General features: G+C 37.8%; 1 protein-coding gene across 1 annotated transcript; it reads left to right on the forward strand.

Annotated features, from left to right (window-relative positions):
* Positions 1 to 1,146: 1,146 nt before the first annotated feature.
* LOC127620097 (CBY1-interacting BAR domain-containing protein 1) lies at positions 1,147 to 8,148 on the forward strand. Its single transcript, XM_052093198.1, has 9 exons — positions 1,147 to 1,325; positions 1,901 to 2,135; positions 2,216 to 2,284; positions 2,552 to 2,653; positions 3,904 to 3,909; positions 4,496 to 4,600; positions 5,077 to 5,190; positions 5,978 to 6,097; positions 7,744 to 8,148. Exons 1-9 carry the CDS (start codon positions 1,297 to 1,299, stop codon positions 7,849 to 7,851), a joined length of 888 nt encoding a protein of 295 aa, XP_051949158.1. The 5' UTR covers positions 1,147 to 1,296; the 3' UTR covers positions 7,852 to 8,148.
* The last annotated feature ends 8,166 nt before the right edge of the window (positions 8,149 to 16,314 follow it).

Here is a 16,314-nt window from a genome sequence, read left to right on the forward strand (position 1 = left end):
AATGGCATCTTATTGGGTAAATCTAAGTGGTCAGAGTTGGGAATATGAGAAGAAAGAGTGCAATAGTTTTGGATGGAGTGTGGGGAAATTAGTAAAAGGTATGAGACTGGAAGAATTTAGATATGCTCATATAATTCTTTATCTCCAGTGCCATTGTGGGTTATGTCCCAATCAGAAGTTGATCTAAATGTATTAGAAAGAAGGCAAAAGGAAGATCCATATGAAGCTGAGGAATATGATGTAAGGGAGTATGTGGGGTCAAGATATGGGGATTATATGCACATTTATGCAGATGCTTCGAAAGATCCAAAAACAGGTCATGTGTGTTCTTCATTCATAATTCCAAAGTTAAAAGTGCATAAGAATAACAGGATTTCAGATTACTTACCAGTGTGTACTGGAGAGATGTTTGCAATAATTATGTCAATAAAGTGGATTAGTGAAGTTTAAATATCTAAGGCAATACATGCTCAGATTCTAGTTAAGCTCTAATAAATCTGAAAAAATATGATAATAGAGATTATTCAAGAATTATATTCACTTAAGCGAAATAGTAAAAAGGTACAATATTTGTGGGTTCCGGCACATATTGGGTTGAGAGGTAATGAAGAGGCAGATGTTTTAGCAAAAAAAGGCCATAGAGAGAGAGATAGTTGATATCCAGATTCCTTTTAGTGGGTCAGAATTAAAGTCAATAATCAAAAAGTATATTCTGAAATTATGGCAACAGTATTGGGACACTGACACAAAAGGTAGGCATTTTAATCTTATACAGTCTGTAGTGGGTAGGGAAGTGAAAGGATGAACTAGTAAATAAGTGTGAGCAGTTTACCATTAAAAATTTACTAAATCCAGGTAGAAACAACACCTGATATACAAATATTGTTACACTATTTGGGAAGTACAGGTTTGCACAAAATAAAATTATCTCTCTCATTTATTTTACCCCTCCATGGGGGGGCTGAGTGTGGGAACGGAGTAGGCGAATCCTCAGCCTCTATGCGGGTATAATAATTAACGGTGATTGTATGTAGGTTGGTGGAGTAAGGTAAATAGTATGTGGAGTGCCAATGGTCCATTTAGATGATAGGTGGCGGTAATGCACTTATGTGTCTGCGATCCGCCGTAAAAGAAGAAGAAGGCGCATCTTTGGCTCCATAGTAACGGCGTTCTTTCAGATTTACTTCTAACATTAGCATGAAACACAGATCGTTCTTACGATTTTAAATAAGTTATTAATTGTATAGTTTACTATATAGCTAGAACTGAATACATTTATATTGGCTTCCAGTAATCATGAGCCGCACCCCCGATGCAAGAGTGAGGTAAAAGTTATTTCGATTTGTTATGAAAGCTGGGAAGCTAACTAGCTTGCTAAACTAAGTCGTTCGAATAGCGTGTGTGTTTTTATGACTGTTATTTATTTATTTTACATTTTAAGTTAAACAAGTCTTTTTTTAAAAAAAACCAGAAACACTTAATTTGCGATATCGCTTAAACGGGATAACAATCATGGTAACTGCACTTTAAATGAGAAATAATACATTTGCTTTTCTTCACATTTCCAACGTTTGCTGTTTTAACCTATCTTTTTTGTCAAGCCAGTCTTGTCCTGTTAAGATTTAGTAGTTTCTGTATAGTAATGTTCTCTCTATTTAGTAATAGTTTCTGATTCTTCCGATATACGCGTTTTACTATATAAAACAGCAGCTTTTAAGGAATTCAATATTTACAAATGCACGTCTGTAGAGGCTGTACTACAGATAGCTTTGTAATGTACATTATTGCTATCTTACACAGTACATCAGACCATAACATTTTTAACATACTGGAGACGGAGAGCAATCACTGTTTTGTAATTCACACTGAAAACATACTTCATATTGCATGTACATTATAGGGACACCCAGACCAAGCAGATCCAGGAGAACATCACCAATGTAGAGAAGCACTTTGGAGAACTGTGCCAACTGTTTGCTGCTTATGTCCGTAAAACAGCACGACTGCGGGACAAAGCTGACCTGCTGGTCAAAGAAGTCAGGCTTTATGCTGACACAGAGACACCCAACCTAAAAATTGGATTGAAGAATTTTGCAGATCAACTGGCCAAGGTTCAGGACTACCGCCAAGCAGAGGTTTGTTTACAACCTTAATAGTATGCTTCAGCTTCTCTGTGTTTTATCATTAACATACAAACATGCAGTATTGTTTACAGGTCGAGAGGCTAGAAGTCAAAGTTATAGAGCCTTTGAAAGCTTATGGGAACATTGTCAAAACAAAACGGGTGAGTTATTTATTTATTTGTTTATTTTTCCGTAAGTCTCAGTGTTAATGTGTAGGTTAATGGGTTCTCGAAGTGCTCATTGTTTATAGTCCAAATATACAAACGATCTTATCTCAGTGATCTCATGAGGGCAGCATTGCATCACATTCCCAGTAAGCATGATGTACAATGTCTGTTGTCATAGCTTGAACCAGATGAATATAAATATATATTGCTACAGGACACTGTTCTACCAACCTTTTGTGATTTTATCCATTCTGTCTACAGGAGGACCTGAAGTTAACACAGAGTGCAAGGAACAGAGAGGCAAAGCAGATGCAGCAGTTAGAAAGGATGAGACAGAGAAACCCCTCAGACAGACAGATTATTGTATCCTTGCGGTCCAAATGTAATGATTTATTAGATTGACATAGTTTTGCAGCAGAACACTAATTCTTACTGACTTTATGATCATAGATTAAATTAGCATAATAAGAAAGATGCCCCAGTTTTTAGTCAAATTGCCTTCTAGTCATGTGTATTCTACGGAGCCCCTTAGAAGACAGGGTGGGAATTTTTAATTTCTGATATAGTTTTTTGTTCCCTCGCAATAGTTTTGCATTCGCTCGCAATACATTTACTATGGTTTTACTACAGTAACCATATTTTAACCATGATATTCATAGGGATATACCAGTAAAACGAAAACTATAGTTAAATTTGTTTTTTCATTTTGTGGGCATTATGGTTTTACAGTGCAAATACCATAGTTTAACTGGTTTTACTAATATTGTGGTAACACTTTAAAATTAGGTTTCATTTTTTAACATTAGTTAACGTGAACTAACAATTAACAATCATTTTACTGCATTTATTAATGCTGGTTAATGTTAATTTCAACATTTACTAATACATTTTAAATCAAATGTTGTACACATTAACATTAGTTAATGCACTATGAACTAACAATGATCAATTGTATTTTTATTAACTGATATCTACAGAGATTAATAAATACTGTAAAAAAAAATGTTAATTATTAGTTAATGATAACTAATGCATTTACTATGTTAACAAACGTGACCTTATAATAAAGTGCTACAAATTTTGTAGACTGTAGTAACCATAATTTTTGACAAACCATGGTTTTACAATAGTAATATTGTTGTAACTTTGAAAAGTAAGTTAAGTAACCATGGTTTTAATACAGTATAGCCTATTGTATCCATATAATAACCATGGTTTTACAATAGATTAACCATGGTTAATCCTGTGGTTACTATCGTTTTATTACACATACCATGGTATTTGTAGTTCTATCAAAATAACCACTAAATTATTATTTTTATTACTATAGTTTTTGTTTTTTGTATTATTACTATGGTTTTACTTCAAATATCAAGGTTAAAATATGGTTATTTAAGTAAAACCATGATAAATGTTTTTTGAGGGAACACAAAATTTACTGCAAGGGCATGCAAAACTATTTCAGAAAAATCCCACCTTGTCCTCTAAGGGGCTCCATAGTTTTCTAAATAATGTAAAAATAATAATAATACAAAAATAGTCACATGCCTATTTCATATTTGCCTGAAGATAGAGCATGGTGTTAGAGATATTTCCTTGACATGTTCTCCCAGTCACAGGTGGGCCTTGTATGCAACAAACGTAATACTATCTTAAAAAATACATAATTATAATGGTAACACTTTACAATAAGGTTGTATACGTTAACATTAGTTAATGCCATAGTTAAGAATTAGCAATGACCATTACTAATATAGCATTTATTAATCTTGATTAATGTTCATTTCTACATATACTAATACATGTCTAAAATTAAACGTTGTACAACTAACTCGGACATTAGTTAATGCATTTTGAACTAATGTGAACTAGCAATGAATATTAGTACAGTATAGTTATGAATGAAAATAAACCAATATTAAGAGATCAAAATAATTTATTGTTTGTTCATGATACCTAATATATTAACCGTATGTTAACTTATAGTAAAGTGTTATAATTTTTACCAAGTAGGTTCAAGAACAGCCAAACAAAAACAACCTGGCACTAATATGTCAGTTATGCTCTACTGATTTAGGGCATCTCATTGCACTAGTTAAAAACCTCTTAGCGAGCTAATGTCGAGACATGAACTCGCATCGTGTACATCTCCACAGCTCAGAATGATTTTTGCTTCTCGTTTGATTGTCTGTTGTGTCATGAAAGGCTGAGAGTGAACTCCAAAGAGCCACAATGGATGCCACACGTACGACTCGCCAGCTGGAGGAAACAATAGATGACTTTGAGATGCAGAAAATTTGTGACATTAAGGTTCCTCAGGCTACTCATTTTATTCTTTGTGCAGAAAAAACAGCTTATTTTGACCAATTTTAAAGTGTGTTACTTAAAAGTAAATGAGTATTAAGGAAGTATATTTGATATACTGTGTGTTTAAAGCAACAGTTTACTCAAGAATGAAAATTCTGTCTTTTACTTACCCTTATGTTTTTCCAAGTTCATGTTGATTTTCTTTCATCCATCAAATACAAAAGGAGTCATTTATATTAGAGTTGCTCATTGCCATACAATGAAAGTGAATAGTGACCCTTGTGATTCTGCTTAACTTCTCTTTTGGTGTGTCATGGAAGAAAGAAAGTCATACTGGTTTTAAATGACATAAGGGTGACTAAATGCTGACAGAATTTTCATTTTGGGTGAATTATCCCTTTAATTCAACAAGACACATTTTCATACATCATTTTAATAATATATAAACGAGAATGTTGGTCTCTTGTTTCCCCATGTAGAAAATCTTTGGTGAATATGTGACAGTGGAGATGGCGTTCCATGCCAAGGCTTTGGAAATTTACACAACAGCTTACCAACACATTCAGAATGTTGATGAGGAGGGAGACCTTGAGGTGAGCACTCTGCACCAGCAATGCTACCCCGGTAGTCCTGCTGGTTGGAGCTTGTCTGTCTTGATGTCTAATCACATTATATTCTTTCTCCTCTTGAGATCTCCACACTGTCAAAATGATGAAAGCTGTGGTAGCTGGAGAATGAGGCTCCCTCCAAGCCCGATTTGTTAAAGAACTTGAGAGGCATGTACAGTCAGCTGTGGAATTTTCACACTGGCTAATGCATTTATTTATGCATTCACAGTTTGACATGCCAAAACTAAATTTATTCTCAAAACTCTTTATTTTTTTTATCTTGTCTAGCTGGGAAAAGCGTCATATGAATATTGTTTCCCCAGGGGTTTTACGGGAAAGTTTCCTTGTTCTTGTCTGAACTTTGTTCACTTGTAATTTGATCTGTAAATTGTAATGGTCATATGATGGTGCATGGTGACAGGTTTATGAAGACAATTACAGAATACAGAGATATTCAGGAAGTAAATAATCTTACTGTAGTATTTAACTGGAGATAATAAAGTGAGGTGACCATGTTTGTTGGCACACCCATACCAGGAGAGTTTGTGTAAAAAAATATTTCCTTTCAAACTAAACAACATATGTTTCCGTGTTGGTAGAACAGTATGTGGCACTAGTATATGTTAAGTAATTTCTCTTTTTAATGTTTCTTATTTGAGCCCGGCTGTGCCATTGTTATTTTATTATCTGAAGAGGGTTTTAGATAGATAGCATTTGGTTCTTGATGGTCCATAGGAATTGCAGTCTACATCCCCTTTTGTTATCTTGACAGGTATTCAGGAATTCCTTGCACCCCCCTGATTACCAGTCACGGTTAGAAATAGTTCGTGCCAATTCTAAACTGTCCCTGAATCGCACTGGTACATCAATGAGTAAATCAGGAACGCTGCAGGTATGTGTTTTTTGTAAAATGGAATGGCGGTTGTGTAGTATGCCTTTTATTTATTTTAGACATTTATTTTGGTCTTTGTTTAGGGATTTTGGAAATACCATAATAATAATCCCAAATTTTAGAACAGTATACTCATAACATCATAATGTTCAAGCAATTACTTTTCTAAGTATGTGAACTTAGTATATATCACTACAGTATATGGCCAAAGCATGTGGACACCCAAACACCACGAGGTATCTTTAACAAACTCTGCTCTTCTTTTGAGGGGGTAAAATAAATAAACAATATACTTTATTAGAAATGAAAAAAATAAAAATAATTTAATTATAGTAAAAACATTTGAAGTCACCCAGAGATTACATAGAAACCAGTACTGAAACCAGTACTGATTAGAGTCTACATAAAGGCTATCATATTTTTATCATTTCACATGGTATTATTCATAAAACACAAGTGGTGAAGTTGGCTTTTCAAATGCGCTCCGTCAGTGTTCAGATACTTAATGCACATACACACATACTGGCTTCCAAATTTCTCATACCGCTTCACATTTTCTTTTCACCATAAAAGCAGATCTTTGTCCATTGGTATACATGACTCCAACAAGAAACTAATACTAATATAGTAGAATTTAAAAAGAATAAAAATATTCAAGTATTGACACACTTGGCTTTGCTTGAACACAAAGGTCTGAATCATATCTCCTCTCATCCAAAAATCTCAATGACAAACATCCACAGTGCCCCCCAGTGGACTAATTTGTAACTGTGAGATGTGGTGAGAGATTCAGAGGGAAAGTATTGTCAAAATCAGCACTGCTTACATCAGGCAAATGAAGTAAGAAAAGTATATTAAGGATATTCAAGTAGTGTAATAATCGACTAGCTGGTGCAGAATGAGTACTCGATTACTCGTGCACATCCCTAATATTATTTGGGAGTTTGTCCTCCATAACAGCTTCCACTCCTCAGGGAAGGCTTTTCACTAGATATTGGAACACGGCTGAGGGTATTTGCCCCCATTCATTTGAGAGGTGTTCAATGGGGTTCAGTTCTGGAGTTTCTGCAGACCAATCAAGTTCTGTTTAATGGATTGGTATTTCCAAATTGTTGCCATAACATTTGCATTTATGCATTTGGCAGATGCTTTTATCTAAAGCGACTTACTGTGCAATTATTACAGGGACAATCCCCCCGGAACAACCTGGAGTTAAGTGCCTTGCTCAAGGACACAATGGTGGTGGCTGTGGAGTTCGAACCAGCGACCTTCTGATTAAGGGCCCTGTGCTTTAGCCACTATGCCACCACCACTTTTCAGTTTTTATTCACTGGAAGTAAGGGGCTTAGCCAAACCTATTCATTAGAAAGGGGTGTCCAAATACTTTTGGCTGTGTAGTTAGTTTCAATAAAAACATGTTTTATTTCAATATAGTTCCATGACCATTAGAGCAAAATTATCCTCGACATGCAAATAGCGTAACATGCCATGCTTTGACAACAGAAACAGAAGATTTTCCATCAGGCAGCACTGTTGCATCTTTCTTGCTGGAGAAGTCTTGTTCTTTTTTGCCATACATCAATCTTGTTAGAATAATTCAGACTTTTGATTCTTAACTGCAATTAAAAGGCTTTTTTCTGGTGCAGTCAGGAACATCTAGCAGACAGAGGAAAAGAGATGAGGCAGAAGATGATGAGGAGGAGGAGGATGAAGATGATGATGATTTGGAAGAAGTGACAGATGATGAGCATTAAGATGACTTGTCATTGCCCTTCTGTCAAATATGTCTGATCCACAGTATTTTTAGACAGCGACATTATTGAACTCTACAGTATTTTTAATGAATAGATGACATAATTAAACTAGTACCACCAGCAATAAATGTTTTCTTGTAAATTATATATACCAGAGAACACCTTCAAAGAGGGAACAGGTATTACTTGAAATAGTTTTTCAAATGCCAACATGTGTTTTGTGTTTAAAGTGCCAAACAGTGATCAATATGGTGATTTGTTTAAAGCATGCCTTTGTAAAATCATTGTACCAATAAAGCCAGCTCTTGCATAATGGCCTATTTCATTTATCTCAAAACCATTGTTTGCATTTAAACAGAGTGTTTGCATGCATTCATCTGTTTGCAAATTGTAGATAACAAAAGACACACTATGGGTATGTTGTAAGTAGAAACAATAGTGATTCCCTGGAACTTGACCCACCCAGTGCTCTGCATTTTGTGTCTCATAGCTTTTATGTCAGTCATGAATGAGTCAGAAACAGTAACCAGTAATGCTGGTGTAACAATCACAAGCTCTGACAGGAGCAGAAGTGTAAATACAGATCATTAACATAGAAATCTGAAATTATGGTGTCGCTGTATGAAATATGACAGCATGTTGGTGTAGACAAAGATTTTTGGCAACACAAGTTGTCTGCATTGTGTATATGATAGGAAAATTGTGTCTGAGAGTTGTCCATCACTTTTCAGAGTGAACAAAGATCAGTTAAGTAATGCATGCATGTTCTAACTAGACATTTTCTGTAATGTATATGCCATATAATACAGAGTGCCATGTTGTTGTGGTTATCTAATTGTCCAAAATGCAACAATTCAGAATGTAGGCCTAAAATGAATGTGTTATTTATTATTTATACACACTATGAGATATGGCATGAAAAAAACTGTCAGAAAGAAGGCTTAGTAATACACTGTACAGTATACGAGTTTGTTTAAATCATATTACAAGTTGAAATCACGGTTTCTGAAAAGGGTCCAGTTTCAATCAGCCAATCACAAGAGAGCATCATAAATCCTTTTCTATCAGAATGAGAAGAAAAGGTGACCGCTACCATGAGTCCTGTGTCGTGCCAACAGTGAAGCATCCTGAGACCATCCATGTATGGGATTGCTTTTCATCCAAGGGAGTGGGTTCTCTCACAATTCTGCCCCAAAACACTGCCATGAATAAAGAATGGTATCAAAATGTCCCGCAAGAGCAACTTCTCCCAACGATCCAGGAGAAATTTGGTGATGATCTGTGCATTTTCCAGCATGATGGAGCACCATGTCACAAGGCAAGAGTGATAATGAAGTGGCTCGGAGAGATCCGTGGCCAAGCAACTCCCCAGATCTTAATCCCATAGAGAACCTGTGGTCAATCCTCAAAAGGCGAGCGGACAAGCAGAAGCCCACAAATTGTGATCAACTCCGAGCACTAATAAGGCAAGAATGGATCGCCATCAGTCAGGATTTGGCCCAGAAGCTGATATCCAACATGCCAGAGCGAATTGCAGAGGTTATGAAGAACAAGGGTCAACACTGTAAATATTGACTCCTTGCATATATTGAATGTTTTTGCCAATAAAAGCCTTTAAAACATATGAAACGCTTATCATTGTTTTCCAGTATACCATAGAAACTTGTTAAAAAATTATCTACAAATACTAAATCAGCAAACTTGGCAAAACACAAAATGTATGTCACTGCCAATACTTTTGGCCACGGCTGTAGTTGTGATCCAGGTCTCAGGTAGGGTATGTAATGTGCTGTCTGTATTTTGGCAGTTTACAGATGAGGTTAAAATCTGCAAGAATTTGAATATAATACAGGATATTGAATTCATATAATAAGAATATATGAATATTGAAGAATATGAAAATGTGTATAATTATCAAATCATACATAATTAATTTCTAAAAGGTCCAGAATATTAATCATGCAAAATAGTAAATTGAAGCATTGACTGGCTGATGTGCTGCACCTTTGTGAAATGAATGGTTATGGCATCTCAAAAGTCTTTGTGAGTACGTGGCATTTTTGTGACAGACGCACAAACTGACCATTCATTCAATGCCCTTGGGGACGATAATATCTGAGGACAGGATTCCCTCCTCACCCGTCTGATTCATTATTTACAGGGGCCATAATGGGAACCAGTGTGTGTTTGTGTGTGCTGTAGCGCCTGACTGTACTGAATATTAACACAACGGTTGCCTCGCAGCGGTTATAAAAGAGAAAGAGAGAAAGGCATCATAACTACAGCATGAGTCACCGTGACTCACTAAGAGAGAAGGAGATGTTGCAGGGTCTGGATATACATTCCCCAATACATGGAATCTCTCAATTCATCAAGCAAATGCAGAGGTTTGGCTGTCACTATAGGAAAAGCCTTGGTGACCTCTGCAAAGGTGTCAATGCATCTGAATTACTGTAAAATTGAAAGACGCTTCAGATGTGTCATTTAATATTGAATAACTGTTTATATTTCTGCATCTTCATTTATGTTTAATATATGCACATAGAGTATTTTTTCATTATAATGGTTTGGAATTTTTCTTTGATGAACTGAGTAGCAAGTATGTCCAAACAAGAGATTTACTGAATATAATTAACTAGTGAGATTTCATTTCAATTCAAGTGAAAGGAAAAATTAGAATTTCTCATAACTTTGACACAGACACGCATTTTGAGTTTTATGCACTATAGTAGTATTTCTAATGATAGCCTATAATTTGTATGATTCTACTAATTAATTTCTTTTCTTTTGACTTCAATCCATTAAATGATGAAGCTGGTCACAAATGGTTAACCATATACTGTGTTCTGAGTAGAAGTACCTGTACTCCAGGTTTGTTCTCTGTCACCCAGTGCTTGTTTTTGTTAATGGTTTCGACATCCGCCTTCAAAAGCATACTGCTGCCACATACAGTACAATATTGCGCAAGGGCTTATTTGAGTCTACGATGTACAATCTGCCAGAGATGCCTTGGGGTTATGAGCTTACTGCTGGCAGAAAGGAAAACAGAGGCATGTGTCAGTGTTGGTCATGGCCCATTCAGCTTTATTAAGGATATGCAAATCTGCATGGCCATGTGCGCATGTGTTTGTAAATGTATGGTTGTGTTTTCTACAGGTTGTGCAGGGGCGAATAGGTTGAAAAAGCTTCTTTATTTGTGTTGTATGAATCTTAAGAAGTAGAAAGGAGTGGCTTTGCCCACTGAAGTCAAGAAATGAGTCAAACATGTTGATTAAAAAACAGGCACTTGAAACTGTTGAATGAGGCTAGGTCAGTTATAATTAGCACACACCTACACTGCTTTGGGAGGTGACAAAAAAAATAAGCTGTCAGCAGTTCACAAAAGAGTTTCCCTCTGTCACAATAAAACACTTGGCAAGAATTTTGTCTGAAGGTTTTTAAATTCAAAATCTGTGGCAGGTCTGCAAGGAAATATATAAGTGTATTTTTGGTTTAGGAGTTCAGGAAGTTCTCACAAGGTCATAGGTGAGGAAGCCAGACCCCCAAGGGCCTTCCAAGCCAAAAAGATCCCTATCATTAAACTTGACCTTACAAGACATAAATCTTTTTCATTTGAATTATATGGCATGCAAAACCATGTTGTTTGGCTGTACAATTAAACTATAGGCTGTTATATAAGAGGAATTCATTCCCACAGCATGGAGTAACTGGTTTTACTAATATCTGTGAACAGCGCATTAATTAGGAAAATCTCCTAGGATTTATACAACAAAGAGGAATGTGTGTCCCAATACTTTATGGTCACACATGTTGTCAGCCAAGCACATTTTCAGTTTCCATCAGAGTGCTCGATCCAAAGAAACAACGTATTTCCTCAGTGGTTCCTCAGAGTTCACAGTCTGTTGTCTAACAGGTCAGGAACTGAGGAAAAATATATTTTATCATACTGAAAGTTCGATGTTTACATTCTCACATAGCTCATGATCATTACATCTTTTTCCATAAAAGGGAAGAAAGAAAGTCAAAAAAGGTTTGGAACAACATGAGGGTGAGTAAATTATGGTAGAATTTAAATTTTTGGGTGAAATATCTTTTCATTATATTATGGAAGCCAGATCGTGGCATGAAAGAAAAAAGAATAATGTAACTCTGACTTTATATTGCAAAATTGTAACTTTCTTGAAACTGATGATTTCTTGCAAGTGATATAAACTTGCACGTTCGAGATATAAAGTCGCAATTGCACATTTTAATCATGTTTTTATTGCAAGAAATAAAGTAGCAATTGCAAGTTTTATTTCAATTGCAATTGCAACATTATTTCTCACTATTTCTGCTTTATTTCTTGCAATTGCGAGAAATATAGTAGAAATAGTGAGAAATAAAGTTTTCATGTTCTCACTGCGAGAACATGACCATGACAACGTTGCGGTCGCGGCTTGCTTACAACCGTGAGCAAGCCACTCCAGCCGCCCCGTGTTGCTCCTTCTTCCCACTGGATTGAGGACGATGCGGCTGGCGATGGAGGCGATTTGGGGATTTGGGGTGCAGCTCCGCCGGGTACGCCCCCTCGGACCACCCGCACCCCAGCACGCTCGTTGATTCCCGTCCATGCTCGAGGCGGCGGCGACTTGCCTCACAGCCAGTCTGCCGATCCTCTTGCGATGGAAGCAGATGAGCTCGCCGCGGCATCGGAGGGCGTGGTATCTGATGCTGAGGACTCCTCTGGGCTGCCGCTTTCGGGCCTGAACGCCCAGGCTGAGGCCGACGCACAGATGACCGACATGCTTTCCCGGGCAGCCAACAGCGTGGGCTTGGACTGGAACCCTCCATCCTCCCCACAGCCATCACGGCTGGTTCCTGGGGTCTGGCGCCGCTCACAGCCTCGCTGTGCGTCAAGAGCGGCGCCTGTGTCTCAACCTTGCGGAAATGCATGATTCCGAGAAGGTTCGCTTCTTCAATGCGCCTATCTCCCAAGGGGGCCTTTTTGGCGACACTGTCGAGGACTTCGCAAAACAGTTCTCGATGGTAAGGAAGCAGATGGAGGCTATCAAGCATATCTTGCCACAGCACATCTCGGCCGCCTTCAGGCCTCTGAAGTCCCACACCCCATCTGCCTCTTGCCAGGTCTGTCCTCCTGCGGTGCCAGCCTCAGCTCCTGTACCATCGGAGCCCATATGCCGGTCTTTGAGAAGAAGATCATCCCGTAGGAAGCCGGCCCCCAAGAACCCCCGACAGGCTTCGAGGTGACCCTGACAGGGCAACCCATGAATGAGTTGAGTGACTCCAACCGGTCTGGCCTGGGTGAACCTACCAGCCCCACCATCGTTGCTGGGCTAGTGCGTGGTGTGTATAACATTGCCAGGTGCCCTCTGGGCCTTGGCACCCACATGGTCAATAAAAGAGGTGTTTCCTCATTCCCTGGGTCACCGCGCTCATGACGGCCAAGCGCTGGAAGTCTTTCAGGTCAACCAGTTGGACGCGAGTACCTTGCGTTCCCTCGTTCTCTATCAAGAGACAGCCGGTGAACAGGTAAGTGTTTGTCTTCCAGGTGGGGCGCCTGCTCTGCCTTGTCGCGAACCACCCTTCCCGGGCACGATAAATCCAGTTGTCCCCTTGGTGCCGCTGGCACGGAGTCTGGATACCTGGTCAGAGCTCTCCAGCCCCTCGCGGTCAGTGGTGTAGTGGTGCCTGGAGAAGTGGCTATACTCTTAATTTATGCCCCCATTTTTTTTTTTAAAGCGGCCCAGCAAAGGATGAACGCCCTGTGTTATTAACAGTGACACGTAAGACTAGACTTGCTTATTTAGTTCACGCCAAATAGTGGGTCAATAGTATTTGCACACTGTCACTTAACTTCTGCTGCTTGTCTTCACGGAGTAAGGATCATTATGAAATTAATATTAGCCACAGAAGAGGTGCAGATTTTGCAATCAATACTGGCCCAAGACCATAGGAAGAGACAACTACATAATTATGAATTTTGCGTGATCTATTCCTTATTCCTTAGTCCATCCACACATGAAAATTGGACAACTATTCTCTAACCTTGCAGGTAGTCTATGGTAGTCTTTATTGGGTGTTTTTAGGGTTTATTTGCATTTATTCACATGCGATTGCAGTGTTTCCCACAGGATTTTGTGAGACTATCGGGAGTTGACCTCCGAACCTCTAGGGGGGTTCGGGGGCATGCTCCCACATAAGAAAATTGTACTAAAAAAGTTAAATACTTCCATCTGGTGCACTTTGAGAGCAAAATAAAGAGGCTAGTGTTGTGCTCTTGTACACAGTGTTGTGCTCTTAAAGCTGCAGTAGGCAACTTTGAAATAAATTTAATTGAGAAACAGTGCCCCCAATTCTTCCCCATAACATGATGCTCTTCACCCCAGCTAGGGTTTAATTGACAGCTGTTCACAAACAGAGCCTGCCTCGCCAAAAGCGATTGGCAAAAAGTTGCTGGATTGACACTACCTGACCCACATTTTTCACTCAGAGCTTGAGTCTGTGGTGCTAATTAATCTCTCACAGGGCCTCATTAACAAGACACCATGTTTATATATAAATTTAAAAAAAATCAATGTATAAATACTATCTACTGTAGCTTTAACAATTTCATGCTAGAAAACCCCTAGAAAAGCAGGGTTAAAAACTAGGGATGTCAGTTTCAGCTTTTTATCTTTTAACGTTACCTGAGACTGCTAACGATAGCTAGCTAGTGAAGGCGTAAGCAGTGTAACGTTTTTCCAATGAACCTAGTAACGCTAACGTTAATTTATGTTAATCATCATGATTGTAACTTCGGCAGTAATATTATCTTTATTGCTCTTGTACAATGATGATGTTAAATTGTGTGTTGAGTAGTGTATAAATGCAGTAGATACATTTAATGTTAGTTAACAACCCTCTACGATCATGTTGGAGAAAAAACGTCATTGGATAGTACATTTTTGTTTTTACTCGTCAGACGTTTGACCTCATGTAAGCACAATATATGCTAACTAAAAAATATATTATGCAAAATGAGTGAGGGATCCTCTTCATATATTCACACAATATAGTATTTTGTAATTTTTATTTGATTTTGCTTTATGATTTTAATCACATTTTAGCTTTTAAAAAATGTAAAAATTTCACATTCTATCAATTTTTATGATGTCATGAAATTGCATTTTTACTAATGAGACAAGCTGTTGTCACTGTTTGAAATTTCATACATATTATTAACAAAACAATTCACAAGGTGGGAACCTAATAATGAAAATTAGAGGCTGACAATTAATTGTCATACAAATAATTGCGATTATGATGATTAATTGCCTGTTTTAGACTGTTTCACAAATATGACGATTTATTACCATACAAACTCACTATGACCCAGCCAACCAGTTTAGCTATTATATTATATTGTATTGTATTAATAGTAAAATGTGCAATAGTAAAATATTTCTTCACTTTCACACATTATTTTAAGGCTCTCTGATTAACTCACCCTTATTTCTCAAGAAGGAAGACTTTGAGATTGTGTTTCTTGCATTTGATCATCTCCACAGAAATAGAGCAGGACATCTCTGTCTCACTGCTGCACTGCGTGAATAAACCCCATTTGCATTACATGGCCGTTAATTAAAACTGGAGTCCGTTGCGTTCACAAAATTTATACGTTTATACCTTGTTTATTTTTCACGGGAGTTTGGAGAAAGTCTCTGTAGTCAGCGTGCATATCAGAGCGCTTGTGAAATGATTAATCTTCACAACTGAATGACACAAGTTCTTTTTCCTGCACTCATCAGACAGCATGCAGGGAAAGGCGAGGCTAAACCCAGCTTCACCTGTTTGTATTCAGTAAAAGGGACTCAGTGTTCGAAAGTACACAACTCTATCACTGGCGAGTGAAATGTTAATTTCATTATTGAAAGTGCGGCATAATTTTTTATGCCTCACTTTACTTGTTGCCAGTGGCTAATAACAGATGTATTTTGGTCGCACAGTGAGTAATTTACTCACGTATGTGAGTGATTTATTCGCAATGTAGAGGGCTGAGAACGTTACTTACCTCAAAGATTTGTCATCATCCTCAACCAAATAAAGAACAGAATACTCCTGTGCATATATCTTCGAGTGTGTGAGTTTACAGCAATGGGTGAGGAACTTACTGGCGTGTGAGAGAGAGAGCAAAACATAGCCTTTTATTTGATGTGTATTGTGAGACTGAGAAGTGCAAAAATATTTTGGTTCATTACGAGACCGTGGCGAGGCAAATTAGACTAGTCAATTAATGGGAAACACTGCGATTGGATTAGCTACTCGTGTTCTGGACTGTCATGTTTTTTGGCTAATGCAGGACACTACTGAATGATGTGCATCAGAGGGGATTTAGAAGTGGGTATACGCAATACAGATTTATAAAGAAGTGGGTATATGCCGTATACCTGCGTATACCCTGAACTACATCCCTGCTCAAGG

This window comes from Xyrauchen texanus, chromosome 26 (assembly GCF_025860055.1).
Source record: "Xyrauchen texanus isolate HMW12.3.18 chromosome 26, RBS_HiC_50CHRs, whole genome shotgun sequence".
Classification (NCBI taxonomy): domain Eukaryota; kingdom Metazoa; phylum Chordata; class Actinopteri; order Cypriniformes; family Catostomidae; genus Xyrauchen; species Xyrauchen texanus.